Source organism: Homalodisca vitripennis, chromosome X (genome assembly GCF_021130785.1).
Source record: "Homalodisca vitripennis isolate AUS2020 chromosome X, UT_GWSS_2.1, whole genome shotgun sequence".
In the NCBI taxonomy this organism is placed as follows: domain Eukaryota; kingdom Metazoa; phylum Arthropoda; class Insecta; order Hemiptera; family Cicadellidae; genus Homalodisca; species Homalodisca vitripennis.
The window spans coordinates 66,476,883-66,496,971 of NC_060215.1; the positions used below are offsets into that span (position 1 = coordinate 66,476,883).

Consider the following 20,089-nt stretch of genomic DNA (forward strand, 5'->3'; position numbering starts at 1 on the left):
GAAAAGTGTTATAGATAGAGTTAGAGATAGAAATATCCTCCAAGAATCAATAGGCTAAAAATGAAGAGTGATAAGTTAAAAAACTCAAAAATAGAACAAGAAACAAATAAAGATAAAACAATCAAAAGGACTAAGTAGAAACAAATATTAACAATTAAAAAATAGAAAAAAAAAAAAAAAAAGATCGAAAAAAAGTCAAGACAGAGTGAAAAAAAAAAAAATATAGGAAACAAAACAAAAAGAAGAAAAAAAAGTAGGAGAAATAAATAAAACTCCCCCCCCCCCTCCCCCCCCCCCCCCCCCCTCCCGGATTCCCACCACCAAAGAAACAGGATTATAGAGGAGATTGCTGTTGATAAATGATGAAATGTTAGGCAACTCTGTCGGAATCATTTTTACACATGGATTGGCTCATTTCAAACCGTAGAAGGATACACAGTCTTCGAACAATCTGCTTTGACACCAAAGGCAGGTTTAAATCGTTTGTTGTAAGTCTTTTTCTAACAGCATACATTATTTGTTTTTTGTAATAAGAAATCAATAACATAAGTATTTCCATAATTGTACTGTATAATAAAAACTGGCAAATTTGTGGCTAATTGAACCACAGCTTTAAAATAACTATTTTTGATTTATTTAATTGAACATTTAAAAAAAGCTTAAAAAATCTAGTATACACACATTTTGTGGGCAAAGAAACTTGTTAATATTACATTGTCTTGAACAATCCAGTAAATTTGCAATTACTAAAAATGCTCTATTTTCTGATAGAAATTAATTCCACTTGAGATGACGGTTTGTGGCATTCAATTCGTAAGGCTATTACATTTTAAAATTATGTATCACAAAGGTATAGCGCTTCCAATTAAGTATATTCACGATAACCCTCGGGCAGGACGTCCCCGTTGGTGTGACATTACAAACCATTGTTCCAAAAAAGTAATGCCCCAATCTCTATCACGATTGTAAGAGGTTTCAAATTTATATTTAAATTATTAAAGGCATATATTTGGGTGTTTCCAGACTTTATTTAAACCCTGTCATTATATTTATATATATATATATATATATATATATATATATATATATTGGTTTATTGAACAATTTTCAATTTATGATAAGCTGGTATTTAATTTTTTTTCTTGTGTTATAAATATCATCAAACTCAGAGTCAATGTTTATAACTTAATTTTTTGTGGTCATAATGGAATCAAATGGAGTTTAAGTTAGCTAGTGCACAATACATCTGATAAGGAACAACAAACGTTAAAATTATAAGTTATGTACGTTGGATTTGTTAGATATGTATTGCAATTTGAATGCATGTTTACTCCTAATAATACAACGATAAATTACTCAAAGCAAGGGTGAACAATGTAACAATAATATGTAGGAATGCTCATTTAGGCCGTTACAATAAAAGGTGCCAGACAGTACAGAATGCTAGTGTTATGTATGGTTGGTCTTGCAGCTGAATCATGTGTACATTACATGACAACATTAGGGGCATAGAAATGGTATTACTTAAAGCTACGGAAGTCGTATTTTGCAACTTTTTCATTGTGGGTCTTGTAAAATGATACAATTGTTTACAACCAAAACACAGCTTAATCCAAACAACTAACACCATAACCAGGAGTTGCAGGAGTTGTTTTGTGGTGTATTTTAAAACAACTCTGCATGGAATTTAGTACAAATAAAGTATGGTAACTGATTTGAATTAAGACAACTAAATTCTGTGTTTTCAACAGAAAGTTATTGCATTTTGACAACTAGTAAATCTTAATGATTATTATTAATCTTATTAATTATTGAATATTTTATTATTTTACAAACATGGAAACTTGACATTTTATAATCAAACCTGCAGGTGTTACACAAGCAAATAAATCTTTCAAAGATTTAAAAACTTTATTAGGATATAGTTTCAAGATATTATCCACAGTTGCAAATTAAATGTATACTGCTTTTAATTAAAAAGTGATGCTTTTGATATATAAAAATTAAATTAATCAAAGATTTGGTATACAAATTGTTATTTGAGCACCAGTCAAGATAATAAATTATTTAATTGGATACAAAATATTTATAATCTCTATAAAGAACAAGTGTATTATAAAATATACAGAGAGTGAAGAAATTTATAGATAGAAAAATATACATATATATTTAGTTCATTTAATAGAAGTATTTCTTTGAAGTAAAGATTTATTTCATTCCAATTTTAAAATGTTGATATTTGAGTTTGTTTTCATTATTTGAAACACACATTACAAAATTCTTTATTTATTTAGTAAGTGTTACTTAATTGTTTGAAATATATCACAGTTATTATTAGTACAGTTAATTTTATTCCTAAATAAATTCAAATAGAATTGCCAATTGTTCGCTACACATAACTATGGAGCTATGGTAGGAAGGTTTGATTCAACATTGGCGCTGCCAATTGTTTGATGATAATTTAATATCCTGACAGCTCAAGTGTCGTGCTGTGAGCCTGAGACACAATAATGCCCTGACCAATCTATATGTATTGATCATATAGTAATGTGTAATTAGTTAAACAATACATTTACTGTAATAATAAGTAATATTAATAGATTAAGTAACATAGATAAGCAATTGAATGTTACATTACTTACCTGAATTTCTTGTCTATCATCCAGTAGGTCATCACCCAATGTGTGAAGTTTTGTAAAATTTATCCTCAAATTTGTCATTTTTAACAGATTTTGCACCTCTTGTGAATACAGATCATTGTACAAGTTTTGTAAATTTGGTGCTAACACTCGCATTATAATCTAAAAAATAAACCAACAAATATCAATAACTGAATATATACATCACACATACAAATTTTAAAGGCAACTCTTTCATATGCATACAATATATTGACTGTCATGAAATGGTTTTATATAACACTAGTTTTAAAAGTAAGGAAAATTTATATTAAAATATCAGTGTATACCAGAACCAAAACTTTTCAGATCCAAGAGGTTTTAGTCATATAATTTACAACGGAAACACTTTGTAATAACCAAACTTGTCTATAACAATAACTGTGAAAGGTAAATCAAAGATGAGTAGGACAATTACTGTGGAAGGACAGAATCATGTCCTGAATAAATCATGCTTGATGAATCATGTATTTAGTGAACATATATTAAAATAACTAATTTCAGTATTGAAAAGTTGCAGAAAACGTGCTAAATTTTTGTAGCCTATGGAGTAGTGCTACTACTTTGCAACTGAGTAACTATTATTAAAATAATTTTATTTTAAAATAGTGTCTTTTATGCTATTTTTGTTGAATCAATGGAAATGTTTAGTTAACAGGTATTACCTTAATAATGATAGTGTGACTCGAACAAATAGTGCAAAATAGCTCTTTACACAACTTCCTGATCACAGATAAGTTATTGTACCATACCTGTAAGTACGTCTTTGAATACTGCCTAAGACACTTCACTAAGAAGAAGGTCTTGCTATCCCCCCAATCCACATGGCAGTAGTTTTAATTTTAAATGTATTAACTGGATACACTAACTATAAATTAATATAACTAAATAAGATTGAACTGAAATTAACTTAGCTGGAAACATTAACATTTTACCAACTCAAAGTACATGATGTATTACAATCACATATATATATATATATATGTATATATATATATATATATGATTACTGATATACGTGGCAGATACAACAAATGGCCAAATACAAAATAATTGAATCGTAAAAAGTAAGGGATCTGTGGTATAGTGGTAGCACACTCACCTGGCAAGTGGGAGATCCGGGTTCGAGTCCCAGCAGAGCAAGTACTTTTTGTGATTCAATTTGTTTTAATTAAATTAATCTATTGCCATTTATACAAATTTAATTTATATATATAGTTTATAACTTAGTTAACATTTTTCTTGATCATAGTCCTAAAATTATAAACTCAGCCTAAATACATTTGGCTTTCAACCCCATATTTTTAAAATATGTACAGAAATACAAAATTTCAACAGCCTCAAAATAATAACTAAGCCCCAACAAGTACAATGAAAGGGTTGATTTTTACCTCTCCTTCTGTAGAAGGGGCCACTGAGGAATACCTTGTGTCACAAACCACATCTGTTAAAGTTCTTTGTGGTTCCTTGGAAACTCCAGGAAAAGAGGTATCACAGTCATGGGCAAAATATCTATAGACCTGAAAAAGAAAATATTTGCAGAAGTTCATTACTGTAGTAAAATAGATCATCTGAATTTATTAATGAATAAATGTAGGAAAAAACTTAACTACATTTATCACACTACATTTACACATTTACATTTAACTACATTTTACTTTTAACTACATTTTGTTATTTTATTATGTCTAGTGTTATAGTTCTTTTAGTAACTTCTCCACTTTTCTGAGTTAATTTATGAGAGCTAAAAGGAGCTCATAATCATAGATATGGTATAACTAGAGAAATAATATCATCCTTAGAAGTGACATTAGTTAGAACTCCAGCATGAAAGGTCACTGTGTAATTGGCATTGATGGATATACTGCAAATATGTGCATGATTGTACAAGTGGTTCATGAAAGAGTAAATATTTTCCTCACTTAAAAAATCGCATGGCTGCAAAGAAGAACCAATATCAATACTGATATTTTTAAGGTTTTATGTCAGCTTACTTCATAACATTGGTTGTAAATTGGAACATGAAGATATCCAACAATTCTGAAGAGACTCACTTCATTACTTATATATATATTTTACACATCATAAAAACAGTTAAATAGACTCATTAATAACACATTATTCAGTTTATAGTTAATTTATAAACAGAATGTTAAATAAATATATGTTGTATGATTATGTGCAAAGGAATTTTTATTAATTTGTTATTTGTCCCTTATAAAAAAGGAAAATATATGTATATGTTTTTTTTACAAATTGACATGTACACATATTTTTTAAGGAATAAAATGCTACAAAGTACACATTTTTAAATCAACATAAAAATTTGAACACTATGAAATTGATGCTATATACAATTGAAATCACAGTTTACAATTTAGACATCAATGTCGTTTTTAACTTTTGAAGATATTATAAATTTGTAAGTTAAATTTGAAAAATTGTTAATTACTTAATTTTTCTAATACTTATTATTAACAATATATTTAAAAAGATACATATGACAGTTAAGGTTCAAACAATTGATAAAAACAAACTCCATCACAAAGTCTAAAATACTGCTCCACTACAGAAAATTTACATGCCACCTCTAGGTTAAAAGTAAAGCTACACCGTCAGGCACAGGCAACTAAGTGATTGATTTTAAGGGAGTTAAAATTGGGCTATATATATATATATATATATATATATATATATATATATATATATATATATATATATATATATATATATACACAACTTTGTTCAAACAAGTGTTCAGTTGACCAATTATTTCCATAGAATAAAATGTAAGCTGTCCAAGTAAAGAAAGTACAAATTTCCAGGGTGACTAAATGTTCATCTGACCAAGTACTTAAATTCAATGGAAAAATACAGAGCATCAGATAACCAAGTAATGTCTCATTGTGAGAAGCAGAATGTACATTGTAAACTGACTTACGAAACTATTTTAACTATTTAGAATTGTTTAATCTATATCAAAGATACGTAAAGCCTTTGTTTCAAAACATCTAGAATTATCGGAAAGACATTCAATAAATTATTATTGTTTTGTACTTTAAAAAACCTATTTACTTTAGAATTAGCTGAACAACTATGCTTTAATAATGATTAAAACTATATTTGTATTTATTACATTACAAAACTATTGGTAAACATTTGTTTTTAACAGATAGTAATTTACCTTGACCACTGACCTGACCTAGTGAGTTTATGAGCAAGACAATCATAGCCTTCTATCTGCATTACTACGATTATTTTTTTTTTTCAATGCAAACAAATAATTGGGAAAATATTTGGTCTTCAGCAACACCCATAGCAAAATTAACGTTAATTAATTTACAAAAGAACATTGTAAGATACAAATAAACACTCTACCTGCCATGTTTTTCCAAAGTCGTATGAACGTTCAATTAACATCGCTGCTGGACGGAATGTTTTGAAAGTTATTATGAGATGTGTAAAATGAAATTCAGCCTCCAAGTCTAATTGAATGGTGACATTTTCTACTCCGTTCTCTGACTGCCACCATGTCGGTTTGTTTGTCCTGAAAGACAACCAAAATAACTTGTGAGATTGTAATAATGCATGGGCATAAAAACAACTTGTACAGGCTAATCCTTAAACATCATACTATTTCCAGACAAATCAAACTGTTTTTTTTTTAGCTACCTTTTACAACATTTTGGAGCTACCTTTTACAACCAAGTAGAGGCTACAGGGTGGGGGGGGGAGTCTGGAGAGGATAAATAACCTAGTAGGAAGATGAGGTGTCTTAGGAGTCCTTCTCAAAAAATGTGACCCTCACATACCTTCAGAAAATTTTTAGATAGGATGCTAACATACATTTTTGTTTATTATGACTTTCTGTTTGTTTCTCCTAAAGAGCATAACATTCCTGGTAATTTTATTTTACATATTTGATTATTCACTGTTATTTAAATGAAATTTAATTAAATTGTTATTATATTCATGTTCTTGAAATGAACTTTAATGAGTTAGTAATTTAACATTGCAAAAGTATAGTACAAAAACACACCATTTGGGCCTCAATTCTAATAGTATCCCAGAAAATGCCTATACATTCAAAGAACACATTCCTCTGGCTAATTATCTTTAATCCATTTAATGTATAAAAAATTAAAATTACAAGGATTACCATGGGTTCATCCTGTATACAATATTCTCAATTCTGTGGCTGAGAGCTGATTGCGTGCTTGCCTGAGAACTTGAATCGCACCAAAAACACTTCTTCCTCTCTTCTAAATGTGACACAATACAGTAGCGTTCCTAAAACATCATAAAAAAACTAAAAACTACAGGTTGACCCAGCAGTAGTTAGAATTACCAGTTAGACTTTGTCGCTGTATTAATGCTCAATTACTTTCCAATACAGACATGTATCAAATGACTGGACAATGCTGTTGAAGGCAATCAGACAGAAAGATTACTTAAAATGTCATAAATTAAAATAGTCATAGAATAACATTGTATAGTAATAACAATGTACTGTAAAATTATTTTATTTTTTTTTTTACTCCCTTAATTCTTTACAATTTTAATTTATGAGAAATACAGATAAAATCGACTCCTTAAAATAATAGCTAAAGTAACAATAAAAATAATTGTATTCATAAAATAGATATTTTAAACTCAGAATACACAATATAACAAAAATTTGCTCAGAAATTAAAACAATTCACGTCCAATGGAATCTCAAATTGGTAATGGAAATGTCATTGTTATAAATCTTTTTATGATAAAAACTTTAATTCGATCCCCTTTGAAACAAATTAGTAATATTCTACTTTCTTATGTAATTCATCCAAGGATTTCCAATGTATATAAGTTATACAAACTTTTAATTTTAGTTTCTCCTTAATACACCTATTCTTTTACCAGATTATATTACCTAAGTGGTGCTGTATATTTTACAACAGAAATGGAATGCCACCAGTTCAACCATTTCTATGAGACTATGTTCAGGTGTATTTGCTCACCTAATCTTAGAGTGATGGAGCAGCAAATTTTTGGTTTTAAATATTAATAATTTAATTAAAACAAATGAAAATGATAAAAAAGATATATGACTCATTCACATTTTACAATAACATGAAGGATGGACTTTAGTGATCCAATTTTATATTTCATATAGCAGGAAGAATATGGCATTGGACTGACTAAACGAGTACACCTAGTAAACCTACAGACTGCCATGCTCACTCCACTTTTGATTAACCAAATTCTTACAGTACAAACAACTGTCACCTCCCACATCTGATTGGCTACCCACCTTCAAACGTACTGCACTCCAGTTGAGTGCTGCTATTATAAGAATGACTGGTAATTTCCTGGTGAAATTTATTAAATAAGTAATAGAATTATTGAAGTGCTTGCAAGTTATAATTTACATTATGTCTATTTTTTATTGGAAAACTTTTAAAATATAAAATCAAGGGACTAAATTAAAGCACAAAAACCTAATTTATGCATCTTTCTTAAAGTAATAAAATTTCCAAGAACAGTGCAAAAGATGTTACAGACAATTACGAAACTTAATTCGTGATCTAAATGGGATAAAATATGTATTGAGAACAATGAGAATTCTACACAACAGGACAAAATAATCACACCTCTCTGAACAACAATGCTAGTTTGAAAATTATGTCCAAATTATGTACATTCCTTCCGATCTGAAAACATTTACAATCTAAATCTAAGAACTCAGACGAACCTTATAAAGCATAAATATTACGTATATAAAGTTATTAGTGTAGGTAGAGACTAATCAACTCTTGAGATGAAATATTGAAGTTTGTCAAGGTATTTTGAACAGAAGAATGTTACAACAAGACCAGTGAGGATGGTAAAGCATTGCAGATAATACACCAGATATCATCAATGATGTTTAATGTTATAATATTGTTACCCTGTGTCCTTTTAAACCACATGTTGACGACGCAGAGAGTCTATTCTCTCGACCAATCAGCAGGTTTCCTGTTGCTGGATAACACGAACTCCTCTCACAAGGTGAATGCCTCTGGTGACCTGTGAAGTATTACACAATATTATCATCTATTATGTGTTTTCTTTATAAAAAAATCAATCTGACATTCTACTTTTCGCCTTGTTAAGCTGAACAGTTTTAGGTCTATTAGATGAGCAAAATATTTTGAGCACTGTCTGGATCAATCTTTTAATTATCAGTCTGACATAGTCAGCACTGACCCAAGCTAGCTAGCAACATGATAAGAAAAAAACTTATCACTATTCAGATCATTTCAAGCTTCTTAAATCAAAATGGGTTTACTCAATAGCACTACACAAACTTTGTATAAGTAATGTATTCTTATTTCTACACCAGTAAACTTCAGAATCCAATAACCAACTGATATAACTGTTTATCAATTTGTACGTACCATAAAAACATTACATACATATCTTAAAACATGACCCTTTGGTATTAAAATAAGACTAATCTAAAACCAATACAAAAAGTAAACGTTCAACCAATTAAATCAACAATTCATTGACTTATGTTAAGAATAATCAAAACTTGTAGTGTATAGCTATATATTTAGCTAAAATAAACTAAAAATATGGTATTTTACATTGTGAACTACAACATTTAGAACTGTTTGTCAACGTAGATGAATAGTGCTATATTTTAAATTAAGAGCAATTTTGGACTATAAAGAAGTTTCTCCATGTACCCATGAAATTGCAAATTAGAAAATTATAAACATATATATATATATATAGAAAGAGAGAGAGAGAGAGAATAAACTAACAATAAATTTAGCACAGTAATAGAATATAAGATGTGTCAGTTATTCCAGTTGGATACTTTAACAAAAAATACATAGACTATTGATATATATTACAAATAAATAGACATAGAAATTTTATAAAAATTACAAAATGATAACATTTAACCATAATCTGCATGAATTACAAAACACCAAAATTACAACATTGTTATATCATACTGCAAATAAAGTAAATTTGTTCTAAAATAAATCATATGTGCAATATTCTAATTTTAGATTCTGAATTGAGAAAACAATAAAGAGTTAATTGAAAAGTCAATAAATATTGATAAATAACATATATTTGGAGGTTAATTATTTAGTAATTTGATTTTAAATGTATAAATGAATAAAACAAAGGTATAGTTAGGAGACATATTTAGTTATTAAATCAGAACTGAACAGAAATAGAGAATGCAATCATAATATGAAATTTCTGGAGAACTAGCTGATTGTGTGGGCAGAGGAAATGGAGATAAGAGTGATAAGAAAAAGGTCAACCACAAACTGCAGAATGCATATCAGGCTTTACTCACACCCTTTTATAAAATAGCTGTAAAGTGTCTATATTTGAAGGAAATGTAATTTGTATAGTTGTCACCAAGTAGACCCATTTGTTTGTTTAAAAGAAAATAGTTTCCAAAATGTATGAAAAACAGATACAAGATTTAGGGCAATGAATTTGTATGAAAGGAATAGAGTTGGGTCAAAAATGTACCCTTGAGGAATCCTAGATAATACTAGATACATACAAAAATACATAAAGATGTGGGTTCAAACTGGCAGATAAATAAAAATACAACAAACACTAGTCTGCAGACAATCAGACTACTACAGAATTTTGAATATTGGTTCTGGTAGACATCGAGTTCAGTATGTTAAGTTACTTCATGCCTATACTTGATATTGTCAACTAGATATTGGAGAAAATAAAGAATTAAACAGTAACAAATAAATCCTCTAAAATTATTTTTAAATAAAGGCTAGCAAAACATAAACAATAAAGGTCACTTGCAGTAAAGAATAGATAGGCCACTACCCGCAGATAGGACTAACTCACCTTTTGAAAAGCTTTGTTGTCTGTCCCATGGAGCTTGTGCATTAATACCTAAAACAACCACATTAACACGTTTAGTATGAGTAAAAACATTTTATTTACATGATTACATACTTTCATAACTATAAAGAGTAAATCACAATGTTTGGTTTAAACACTAACTGAATGACTAGGTACTGACTGTACTTTGATGGAAGCTGGGATCACCCTGACATTAGATAATAGCTTCAAAAGTTTGTACTGTTTGATACATTTGTTAACATACTAATTTAATTTGACCATCAACTGTTATTATTAAGATCTGAACTATCTTCAATCATATTAGTCTGCAGCCAAACTATAAAAATGCACCCTATCTTGCAGAGACTATTAGTAAGCTGATTGCATATGCAAACAAAACATCATTACTAATACATAGTACAACACAAAAACCGTTAAGATGAAATAGAATAACTGTTTACTGTGCTACGTTAAACCAGTTCTTTTTAATCAAATAAAAAAATCAAATCTATTCTATTGGTGATAATGTTTATGAAATATACTAACCCTGAAAAATCTAAATTCCAACTACACAAAAATAAAGAATTTGAATTTAAGTACTATTTTAACACTAGAAGTGGTGATAATTCTTTCCTGTAATGTCAGACTGTTTTAGAGTTTCACAGAAAGTTTTTTGTGTTCCTAAAAATCCAAACATACAATATGTTGTATACGGAATATGTTGAAAAAAAATAACATTAATTTATAAGTTTTGTGGATTTGGAGAGTCCGATTGTAGAGATTTCTTTATGCTGGTATTCATGCTCCTGAAGTAATAAAATAATTAAGTAATAAAATTTCCAGCTGTATTCACTGTTTACATTTTCAGTGGCAGCTACTAAGGTTAGACGTGTTTTATACACTCAACAATTTCCGCTTGTTAAAAAATATTTTAAAACGTTTGTATCATCTCTTATGTGAATAGTTTAATAAAGCGTAACAAAGTATGGGAAATGTTAAAAAAGGCCTATGGTGAGTCTGCTATGAGTCAAACAAGGGTTTATAAAAATTTCAAAAATGGTCGTTGAATGCTCTGGACACCCCAGCACATCAACTGATGAAAACATTTAAAAAGTGGAAGAAATGGTAATGAACGATCAACGTATTACCATCAGAGATGTCAGTTGCTGATTATGTTTGCATATCAATTGGCTCATGCCATAACATTTTTTCAAATGTTTTAGGTATGAAACGTGTCGTAGCAAAATTATTTCCAAAATGTTTGAATTTTGAACAAGGACAGTAGCGGATGGAAGTTGCTCAGGAGTCACTAAATGAAGTCAGTGACAATGCAGAATTACTGAAACGTGTTATAACAGGTGATGAAACATGGTTTTGCTGATATGACATCGAAACTTAGGTTCAATCATCCCAATTAAGGCATTCTGGATCGCCGAGACCGAAAAAGGCTTGATGATTGCAGTCAAATGTGAAGGTTATGCTCACTGTGTTCTTCGATTTTAATAGCATAGTGCATACGTGACAAAACAGGTGTGTACGGGTAGTTAACTGTAGTAATCATAGTTTTTGGAATATAATTGTAATATATGTTATATTTTCTTATCCTGAATGAAATAATGGCGAAGTGTAGCGGGTACAGTGGTTATTGTAAGATAACTGAATCAAGCAATGCTGAGCATAACTGCTTCTTGGATGGGTACCACTGAGTAATCTTGTCTTTGCAAGTCTGCCCTGATACTGGTTCAGAAGTTACAATTAAGCTGTTAGTCTCCAGTTTAAGTGTTAGAGAGGACTTCTTAGCCCTAACTTCACCTGGTAAAATAAGGCATTTGTACTCCTTACTTCCTTGCTTTGACTTATATTTATACTTAAAATAAAGTACCAATAAATTAAATTTCGTAATTCATTTTTGAAAATGATACAAATGTATGTTTTGTGATAATTTGTAAATTTTACAAAACATTTTCATATGGATGAAGTATAAATAATGTGTTTTATATAAATGATAAATCTGTGGTACCTAATTTTATTCATTTTAGAACAAAAATAAAGTATGTCTAAATACATAGAACCATACTAAGTTTAGAAAAGAAATGTGATCAAGATCCCGCTAGAAGATGAGAAGATGGAGAACACAGAAACCTGTGTTCACTTTTGTGTTTGCAATATACATAGGACTTCCTTCCTCACATCCCTACTGTAAAAAGGAAACTCCTATAGCTTTTATTAGCCATTTCTTCCCCCATGTACATTAATGGAGTATATTGTAAGAAGGTATTATGTGAGTGAATATTAATTCCAGAAGACTTTGTATTTATTTAACTTGAAATTTAACAGTGCAAACAACAAATTTTGACAAATAAAACATATGCTAATAAAAAATACATTGTTATTTCACAATAATTACTGTGTTTTCTCTTAGCATATGAGTAAAGAGACAGTGTATAGAGTGAGGAGGGTGCATTACCTACTTTGTGCAGTCAGGAAGCCAAAAACATGAATAGGTAAATATCAATGATTATTTCCTTAATTTACATTTACCTATAATCCATCAGTGATCCATTTAGGTAAGTCTTGCATATTCCAAATTAATTTGTTTAATTTTAATCTACATGGTAAATTTGACAATAAATTTAAAATGTCACAGTTTTTTAATTCTAATTCTAACTTTTATTAATTATTTTCAAACAAAATGAATCCTGAATCTACACTAAGTAATGTAATGTATGTTAATGTATTAATTCTTACATACAACTAAATTGCTAACATATGATACATTTCAAGTGGTTATAAACTTTGGGTTTTTGTATGGTTGTAGAAAGTTTTTCAAGAACATAGGTCAGTATTGAATTTGGGAAAATCCAGATTTGTTACCTTGTTCTTCTCCTGTTACCTTCTTCTAAAATAGAATTTGTGTTAGCCTTTCCTTCATTTTCTGATTGAAAGTTCTGCTTTGAGGGAGAGATTAAATTACTCAGTCTTTGTTAAAGGTTTGTCTGTCTCCTCCTGTGTCTGACGTGTGACTGAGTCTTATCAACAGGTAGAGGTTAAGTTGTTCAGTAGTTTTCAATGCCATTTGACTGTCTCCTCCTGTGTCTGATAGTCTTATCTAAAGGTAGAGGTCCAGCTTTTCAGTTTTTTACAAGAAGGTTTGACTGTCTCCTATGTCTGTCTCAGTTGCATGGCAGTTATTATTAAGAAGAGAGCTCTTATAGACATTTGTAAAAAAAAAAAACCCTTGTTATTTGTTTTTCTTAATTTGCAAGCAAAACATAAAAGTATATTACCTTGTTTAAGATATGATGTTGCTTGATTACTCTGACCTTCCTGATTTATAGTGACTTTGCTGTTGGTATTCAATCTTACTTCACCATTGGTTTTGCAAATGAGATCGATGGACATTTCAAAGTAAAGTTTGTGGTGATACAGTTTTCAGTATGGATTTCATTACATCATAGGCAGAATCCCAAATTTCATCCGGGTTGTTATCTGAAGTGGATTTTCAAAGGTGCTTATAACATGGCTCAGCCTTTTGTCATATTCTATAAAGTTTTTTAAATTGACTTCTAAAGTTTTAATCCTACTTTCATAGACAATTTTTATCCATTTGTCCTTCAAAATCTTGCAGTAGTTTTTTTTATCTTGAAGTTTGTTCTTTACATTATAAGTTTTTAAATTATGCTTCCTCTTGAATTGCCATAATAGTTGTATTTTTCGTTCCCTGATAGTTCTTAATTCAAGATCAATGTCTAGATAGCAATTGATGTCCTTCGTCTTAAGATTAAATATTTTTTGTTTGAAATGGTTATTTCATTAAAAAAACAAATTCCTGCTTCTGCAGCAATAACTAGATGTTTCTAAAGCCTGCCTCTCATTTGATAACTTGAATTTTTTTCTACCAATGTGTTTCTATCTCTCTCACCTTTTAAAAGAAGAAGGGAACAGTTTTGCAGTTGATCTGATAGTGCTTCATATCCAGAAAAAAACAGATTATAAATTTTAATTTTTAAGATCTCATTTTGGAGATATTTTTAAAAAGAAAAGATTTTTCTACAGGAAGATGTTTGATTTGTGCCATACAAATTTGGATGGTACCTGGAACGTCTTTAATTTATCAATTTTGTCAAAGCTTGACAAATACTATGTCTTTAGTTTTAAGCATTTTAAAACCAAGACAATATTTACACTTTACAGTACCCTGTAATTTTCTAGAAAGTGGACAGATGACGCAGCATTTGTCAGTCAGTGGAATGAACTGAGTAGCTGAGTCTGCAGCTATTCTGTATCATATATGTCCAGTGATCTTGGCTACAATATAGCTGTTCTCTTTCTGCAGTGGTATATAGTAGATATAATATTAAGATGTTTTACAGTTCTTAATTGCAGTTTATTTTGTAATTTTATATAGAACTTTTAGTTATAATCTAATGGTATGTTGGAGGTATGAATTTATAATATCACTCATATTTGCACTATTAATATTTTACTTTACATGAGAGTTTACTCACATTACATTGTTAACTGTTTGAAATCTTGGTATTTAGTTTCATTAAGAATGCAAATTAAAATTCTCTATTGCTCTCAAAAAGTTTCATCAAACACTATTTGTAAACACTGAGATGGAGGAGGTCCCATTATACCACTTATTTTACAATAACAATTGTAAAAAAAAGCATTAAAATTACCAGCACATGAGATTACATACTGTGTGACTAACATGGGAGTAGTATTGCTAGACTAAGGAAACGTTTGATTTTATTTTTAAAGTATCAATGTCAACAACTAATACTGGATTTGTTGGATATTTAACTTTTTGCAGGTGTTCAGTAAGTGGTCGCTAAGTGATCCTGTCTCTGCAAGTAATTCACTGGTCTGGCCGTTGATGGTAATTTAGACGTCACCTTTAAACATTGGCCCCTGGGTCGGTAAAATAACATTATGAATTATTTATTTATACAACCTGCTACCTTAAAATAAATATTTTTTACTTTTACCTATAAAATAAACAAATCTTACAAGAGAGATGAGGTGACATATAAAAGAATGACACTTGTCCACATGTTTGTAAAACAAAATATTGTTTGTAGATTGTACAGTAAAATGCCTATAGATAAAATAAATAATTCATTTAATTTTTATTTAAACCAAAATAAAATAAATGGATGTGTTGAAAAGTGAATGAGATATCTCTTTGTTACATTTACCTCTACAATCAATATGATACAGATTATTGATAAATAAATCATAAATATAAATATAAATATAAATTGCTGTTTGTTTTATTCAGTTATATGAATTGCATAACAAATTTTAAGTATTTTTACATTAAACTTGATGATTTCATAAAAGTTCAAGAAAACATGTGGTAATGTTCAGGAGTAGGACAGTAAGGATGGGGTCAAGCCAGAAGATAGGCATGTGTGTGCCGCTATTGTTAGACCATGTGAGCAACACACCAGATGTGCTACATGTGGCCAACACTTGGCGTCTGCACTCTGGACTCTCCATTCTTCCCATGCACATCTCTCTCTCAAAAAAAATTTATTGACTATTACAGCAATTATAATAAAAATTGCTATTTGTTACCTCAAAAGTATAAAATAATACATAAATACTTTGTAATAAAACCTTTAATACAAAATTATTATGAAGATTAAAATAATTAATGGCCTATTGGTTATCAGTGTTGTTGCAACTGTTTGTACTAGATACCAATAAACAATTAGCTCTCAGTTGAACTCACAAGATATCATATTTTCCTTTTTACACTTAATTTTTCTTAACACATTTCACTTTAACCTACAAATCATAGAGAGTGTGCAAGTTAAATCTCAATTTCATGACAATTCAAATAAAAGTTATCATGCTATCTGTTGATAACTATTGAAATTAGTTTCACCTGTAAAAATGAATCCATGGTTTAAAATATTGGACCTTTTGCTTTAAACTGTTTTGCACTTACATTTTAAATGCTTTGAAATTACACGAAATAACTCAGTCAGTAGTAATAACACTACATGGAAAAAATAATTTTGTAATGTTTTAAGTCAAAATATGTCTGGGATCTCTGCATTTTGTATATAGTATTGGTGGCATATACATCCGAACACTTATCTCAATATCTCCTACAAATTTGAAGGTAAAACTTTGTATGTATGTTTGTAAATAAACTAATAATAAACTCATTTGAAATAGGCTCATTTTTGTACATATGCTGATCAAATACAGAAGAATTATTTTTTAAGGATAAATAATAACATCAACATGTCTAATATAGTAATAAAATATTGATGCCTTCTTCTTATTACGAGGGCAAATCAAATATAAACGGTATCAATCAAATATAATTTTGCTGTTCACTGTACCAAACACGTTCGGGACGTGATGCGGCTGTGAGCGATTGTCGTTTTGCTTAATAGGAGTGGGGAGGAACTGCTTGCTTCACACTAGCGTTGTGTTCTGCCTTCAGTACAGCCATGACTGAGCGAGAGGTACATCCATCTGTTGCGCAACGCATCGTCATAAAATTTTTAACAAATGAAGGTGTTAAGCCTTTGGAAATTTTTACTCGTTTGCAGGCACAGTTTGGGGACACTACTCTGTCTCAAAATCGAGTGTATACGTGGGCCAGAGAATTTAGGGATGGCCAAGAATGTGTTGAAAACGAAAGTCACGGTCAACGCCCAAGGTCAAGTCTTACAGATGACAACATTAGTGCGGTTCGACAGCTTATTGAAGGTGATCGCCAGTTAACTGTTCAAGAAATCTCGTCGGAAATTGGTAGCAGCTACGGGAGTGTTCAGTCTGCAATCACAGACCACCTTGGCTTCAGAAAAATTAGTGCTCGCTGGGTTCCGAGGTTGTTGACCGGAAATCAAAAACAGGTCAGGTCGGAGATTGCTGGAAGACTTCTGCAACGATTTCAAGACGAAGGTGAAGATTTTTTGAGGCGCATCGTCACATGTGATGAGACGTGGGTCCACCATTACACTTCGGAATCGAAAATGGCAAGTAAGGAGTGGCGAAGGAAGGATCTAGGCTGCCCAGTGAAAGCCAAAACTCGTCTCTCAGCCGGAAAAGTTCTTGCAACAATTTTTGTTGACTCAAGGAGAGTTCTACTCATTGATTTTCTTCACAATCAAGGAACAGTGAATGCGGCTTACTACTGCCAGGTGCTACAGTCAGCAAAAACCAGTTACCGGAACAAAAGACGATGTGTGCCCATTAGAGATGTCATCCTTCTCCATGACAATGCAAGGCCTCACACCGCATTGTTGACAAGGGATAAATTGGAAGAAATGGGCTGGGAAACTCTCGAACACTCTCCTTACAGTCCAGACCTGTCCCCTTGTGACTATTTCTTGTTTGCGCCCCTGAAAGAATCACTTGGAGGAAAACGATTTGAAAACAATGAAGACGTCGAAAAGCATGTGCGCGATTGGTTAACAACTCGCCCTCAATCTTTTTATGAACAGGGAATATTCAAGCTTCCAAATCGGTGGCAGAAGTGTGTAGATAATGCAGGAGACTACATTGAAAAATGTTGAAGGTATAGTTTCTGTGTAATATTATTCAATAAATATAATTTTGAAAATTACCGTTTATATTTGATTTGCCTAGTATTATTGAAAATCTTATTATTTATTTTTTAAATTACCTGTAATTTTAGAAAATATTAAATATTTTAAAAAGAAAATACTTGTCTTCTGGTAATTTATGAGAACCTTTGCATTTCGGGGAATATGCCTTAGCAGTTTTTTATCTATCTAACAAACAAAAAAGTTTAGGCACTAAAAGAGTTAAGACAACTGTTTATATACAAAAATATAATTATATCAATTACAAGATTTGCCTCAGACAGATTGTAAAACTCTTTTTATCATATTATAAATCCTAAGCATTATAAGTATAGAATGTTATGTATTGTTGTTATGTATATGAATGATATTTTCCAGATTTGTTCAGCAATTATTAACATGCTAAGGCAGCATTCACTGTTTCTGAAAAATTAGAGAATTTTGCTACTTTAGATGAGTCTCACAGAATTTCTTTACCAATTTGACGTTGCCATTGTATGGTAATATTTAGGTTTATTTTCTTTTGTTACTTATGACCGCCCGCAGTGATTTAGACTAGTATTTGACATTATGAAAGTCAGTAGTGTGCTGTTTGGCTGTACTTTCTTCTATGCTACTATTTCAGCTTTATCTTCGGGTCGATCCATGATAGGTATAAAGGATTTTAAGATGGGGGTATTTATCATCCAATTACTTTCTTCTTTTTTTATGCTTGTTTCTTGTTACAAAAGCTGCCTTTCTATGTTTCTTTTATAAGCCTATCAAAGTTTTCATAGGATTGAAAGGATCTTCTGTTAGCCAAAATTATCCTAGTGTTGAGTTTCCAATCTAATTTTGAAAAGATATAATTATTATTTTAAATTTTATATATTATTGCAATTTAATATGTTAGAGCAATTTGAAATAAGTAGCTGTTGAGCTATGTGGTCTGAATATGCTAATAAAAACAAAGAGATTTGGTTGAATTGAGGTCAATTTTTGTACAGATGTAATGTAGCTTAATAGCTTTTGGTTTCTTTTGTGGTTATAGAGAATGGCAAGCTTAGTTTAACGAAATAAAAAAAGATTAAATCTCAGTCTTCATGTTGTCCTTCTCAATTATATTGTCCCCAAATTATTTGTGTCCCAGTTATGACTGTTGGTTTCTTTTTATGACGAACATTTTTCAGTTGATCTCTAAGAATCTCTCCGTCTGTGTAAGTTTATTCCTTGGAACCCTATATACTGCTAACACTTAAATGGTATGTTTTTATTTTATTTCAAACAGATAAGTTTTACATTCTAGTTCAGATTCCCCATTGCTTAACTTCAGGTTAGAGTTTTACGTGTTTATTTACTCCATGCTTAACAAACCCTGCAACTCCTCCTACATTGTTTTTCATGAAGCTTCCCACCAGCAAGTAACATCTTATCATATTTTATAAGCTATGTTCTGTGATTTTATTAGGGGGATCTGGTTGGTTGTCAGTTAGACAAAATTAGTTTGTCTTTTTGACAGGCAAATGTTGTTTTAGTGGGCAACAGTGATTTTGTACTGAGTTAAGCCTTCATTTGGAGGTTTTTTTTTAATTTGTTAGAAGTCAAATTGATGTTTAAAAAATAATATTTTTTATGGCAATTCAGAAAGAATGAGCTATTTTCACCTAAACAGGAACAGCTGTGACTGATTTTATTGAGACAGATGGAGATTCATTATTGGTCAGTATCAGATCATCTCTATTCCTGCTCCCAAAATGGCCATTAAGTTTCTTCACGTGTTGCATTAAAAAGTGACGTAATGTTTTAAGAAGAAACAAATGTCTGTCATTTCAAAATAAAATCTGATTATAACATAACCTCAAAAAATCTCCAGTACTTATTAGTTACAAATACCAAGACAACGTTTAGAAGTGTACAATGTTCGTTTTTTTTTTTGTAAGCGTATCAGCCACAGCGTAATATCACTGCTGTCATCACAACAAGCATGGC

At 30.4% G+C, this 20,089-nt stretch overlaps 1 protein-coding gene across 3 annotated transcripts in view; it reads right to left on the reverse strand.

Annotated features, from left to right (window-relative positions):
• The window catches only part of LOC124369105 (laminin subunit beta-1), a 109,637-nt gene that overhangs the window by 81,307 nt on the left and 8,241 nt on the right, over window positions 1–20,089 (reverse strand). For all 3 annotated transcript variants that reach the window (XM_046826852.1, XM_046826853.1, XM_046826851.1), the window contains 6 exons: window positions 10,548–10,595; window positions 8,608–8,726; window positions 6,838–6,968; window positions 6,057–6,225; window positions 4,070–4,198; window positions 2,643–2,801 (listed from right to left, as the gene is read on the reverse strand). In XM_046826852.1, coding sequence (XP_046682808.1) covers window positions 2,643–2,801; window positions 4,070–4,198; window positions 6,057–6,225; window positions 6,838–6,968; window positions 8,608–8,726; window positions 10,548–10,595 — 755 coding nt within the window. The remainder of the gene's footprint in view (window positions 1–2,642; window positions 2,802–4,069; window positions 4,199–6,056; window positions 6,226–6,837; window positions 6,969–8,607; window positions 8,727–10,547; window positions 10,596–20,089) is intronic.